The sequence below is a fragment of the Anopheles nili genome, assembly GCF_943737925.1.
Source record: "Anopheles nili chromosome X unlocalized genomic scaffold, idAnoNiliSN_F5_01 X_unloc_19, whole genome shotgun sequence".
Classification (NCBI taxonomy): Eukaryota; Metazoa; Arthropoda; class Insecta; order Diptera; family Culicidae; genus Anopheles; species Anopheles nili.
Window position 1 is genome coordinate 128,286 of NW_026525477.1, and position 3,690 is coordinate 131,975.

General features: G+C 36.2%; 1 protein-coding gene across 1 annotated transcript; it reads left to right on the top strand.

Moving 5' to 3' along the window:
- Positions 1 to 341: 341 nt before the first annotated feature.
- On the top strand, positions 342 to 3,247 carry LOC128729514 (muscle calcium channel subunit alpha-1-like; the record flags this gene model as incomplete). The annotated part of the gene is made up of 9 exons (XM_053823063.1): positions 342 to 433; positions 945 to 1,051; positions 1,121 to 1,255; positions 1,342 to 1,535; positions 1,598 to 2,111; positions 2,190 to 2,415; positions 2,503 to 2,713; positions 2,822 to 2,942; positions 3,040 to 3,247. Coding segments are annotated over exons 1-9 (1,808 nt in total), but the record flags the coding sequence as incomplete, so codon positions are not given.
- Positions 3,248 to 3,690: the final 443 nt, after the last annotated feature.

Below are 3,690 nucleotides of genomic sequence, written 5' to 3' on the forward strand. Positions count from 1 at the left end.
ATTGCACCAAAAAAACCAACAAGGCGAGCAGGTGTGAAGCCTCAACCCGATCGGCCAATGCGAGCTTTGTTTTGCCTCACTCGAACTAACCCTCTCCGGAAACTGTGTATCGCCATTGTAGAATGGAAGTAGGTAAATAGAAAATATATATGCAACAGTATTTGCTCATTGATATTTTTACTTTTAGGCCCTTCGAATATTTGATATTGCTGACTATTTTTGCCAATTGTGTTGCCTTAGCTGTATACACTCCATTTCCGAATAGTGATTCAAATAGCACAAATGCAGCGCTTGAAAAGATCGAGTATATTTTTTTAGTGATTTTTACCGCGGAATGTATAATGAAGTTGATTGCTTACGGGTTCATACTACATCCCGGATCATATTTACGTAATGGATGGAATATTCTTGATTTTACCATTGTTGTCATAGGGTAAGCATGCCAATGCATTTTAGCAATAACTTATTTGATTGTCTTTTTATAACAAAATATGTAGCAGCTATTCCATAGATCATGTGGGCCATTTTAATTTAGAAAATTTTCAACTCAAGGTACCACACGGCTCGGCTTTTAAACGGGTGTCATTGAAAAAGAGCACTCAGACTTTTTTGATCCTAATTTTTTTGAACTAAGTATGCTCTGTTTGATTCTTGACGGGTCTGGTTAGAATTAAAAAAGTTGTAAGCATTTAATTAGTTTTGAAGCATTAGTATATCTACAACAAACAAATCGAGGATAATCCAGAAGTAGATATGCGTTAGCAGTTTTCATCAAGAACTGACAATCAGGACACAAATCTAAAACTTTATCTAAAAGTTAACGAAAGTTTGTCATTTATGAGAGTTCATCATGCATAGTAAAATATATATTTTCTAAAATCAGACATCGTATGTTAATTGTAAAGATTAATTGTAGGTATTTAACTATTTAAATCGGTTTGCAGCATGATATCTACAGCTTTATCCAATCTAATGAAAGAAGGATTTGATGTAAAAGCACTTCGTGCGTTTCGAGTTCTTCGACCATTGCGCTTAGTGTCCGGAGTCCCCAGTGAGTAAATGACTGATGCAATAGCTAAGCTTGATTAACTAACTATTGATTCTACTATTCCGTTTCAAGGTTTGCAAGTTGTTCTGAATTCGATCTTACGTGCCATGGTGCCTTTGCTACACATAGCCCTATTGGTGTTATTTGTGATAATCATCTACGCTATTATTGGACTCGAATTATTCTCGGGAAAATTACACAAGTCTTGCTTCCACAATGAGACGGGTATGTTTAAAACGTATACACACAAGTAAAATTAAATTTACATGTTTAACACATGCTTTTAACACTAGGTGAAATTATGGATGACCCTCATCCATGTGGGGAAGATGGTTTTCATTGTGATACCATATCTCCGGAAATGGTATGCAGATACTACTGGGAAGGTCCTAATTTCGGCATCACCAATTTTGACAACTTTGGCCTATCGATGTTAACAGTCTTTCAGTGCGTTACACTGGAGGGATGGACCGATATGCTTTACTATGTGAGATATTCTTAACTTTCGTTACGTGTAGTATATTTTTTTTATGGATTTTGTTATTTCAGATTGAGGATGCTATGGGTAGCAGTTGGCAATGGGTGTATTTTATTTCGATGGTTATTCTTGGGGCTTTTTTCGTAATGAATCTAATTCTTGGTGTGTTGAGCGGTGAATTTTCCAAAGAGCGCACAAAAGCAAAAAATCGTGGAGATTTCCAGAAACTTCGTGAGAAGCAACAGATAGAGGAAGATCTTCGTGGTTATCTAGATTGGATTACGCAAGCCGAAGATATTGATCCAGATAATGATGCAAGTGGAATGCAAGAAGGAAAGATGAAAAATACGATTGAGTTGGATTCGTCCGATAATATTGGTGATGATGGTGAAGTACAGCATGAATCATGGTTTGCTAGAAGGCGTAAATCAATCGATCGTGTAAATCGACGTTTGCGAAGGGCTTGTCGCAAGGCTGTTAAATCACAAGCTTTTTATTGGCTCATTATTATATTGGTTTTTCTAAACACTGGTGTACTAGCTACTGAACATTACCGACAGCCACCTTGGTTGGATGATTTTCAAGGTAAGTGAGATTTTACAACGTAAATTTGTATATCTGTTGTTTAATATAAACAATTTGTTTTACATACCACTATTTTAGAGTATACGAACATGTTTTTCGTGGCTTTATTTACGATGGAAATGCTTTTAAAAATGTACAGTTTAGGCTTTCAAGGCTATTTTGTATCCCTTTTCAACCGGTTTGACTGTTTTGTTGTGATTGGAAGCATAGGTGAAATGATACTAACCAGCACCCAAATTATGCCTCCCTTGGGAGTGTCCGTCCTGCGATGTGTCCGATTACTGCGTGTGTTCAAAGTAACTAAGTAAGTGTGCATCTGTCAAAGTTTTGATGAAAATATTTTATACTTGTAAAACCTAGAAGCTAATTCGAACATTGTTGTTATTTTCAGGTATTGGCAATCGCTCTCGAATTTAGTGGCTTCCCTATTAAACTCCATTCAATCGATTGCATCACTTTTGTTGCTGCTATTCTTGTTTATTGTTATTTTCGCGTTACTTGGTATGCAAGTTTTTGGAGGAAAGTTCAATTTTAATAGCTCAGTCGATAAGCCCCGATCGAACTTTGATAGTTTCGTTCAGAGTTTGTTAACAGTATTTCAGGTATGACTAATCGTTCCATGCGGTTCGACTAATACGTATGTTTATACGTATATTCGTATTAATACTACACGCATGTTTAATTCCTTTTATTGACATATTCATTCATAGATTCTAACGGGTGAAGATTGGAACACTGTTATGTATGATGGAATACAAGCGTATGGAGGAGTGGCTTCGATGGGGATTATTGCAAGCATTTACTTTATAATTTTATTCATTTGTGGAAACTGTATCCTTGCACATACTTTGGCTATTAAATATGCGCTACATCCAAAACAGGCAAATCGATTTTCGTTTTATAATATCCTTAACATTTTTCCCAATAGATATTTTACTGAATGTTTTCTTAGCCATTGCTGTTGATAACTTGGCGGACGCAGATTCGTTGACTACTGTTGAAAAGGATGAAGGTGAAAACGCTGATGGGGAGGAGGAAAAAATATCTCATGAGCCAACACCAACAGAACATGGAGACGATGGGTTTATGGAACACGAAAAAGACAATTTAGATTCCGACAATGATCCTATGAATATGTGAGTAATTATACATATTATACTACATAATGTTACATATGCACAAATGCACATATAGATGTAATGTGTTTATCTATATGGGCATTTGTATAATATGAGTTGATTTCGGAATTCAGCTTATTTGTACTATATGTACTTATATAGCTACTAAGGGATTTTAGTGAATTACTTTATCGATGCTTGAGGAATCAACTATTTGAAGTGCAATATTTCATAATGATGGTTAAAATTAGGTGGTTTTGCTGATTTGTTCTTTTGCGAATATTTATTCTTTGGGTAAACACTCCCCGAATCCGTATTGCTGCGCTTACGAACATAAATATTTATACAAAGCTAGAGTACAAACGGGGCTCGATTTTGGATTTAGGGGGCTCGATAGCCGAAGCGTTAGCGTGCGGCCCAAACACACGATAGTATCGGGATCGAATCTCGTCTTAGCCTCC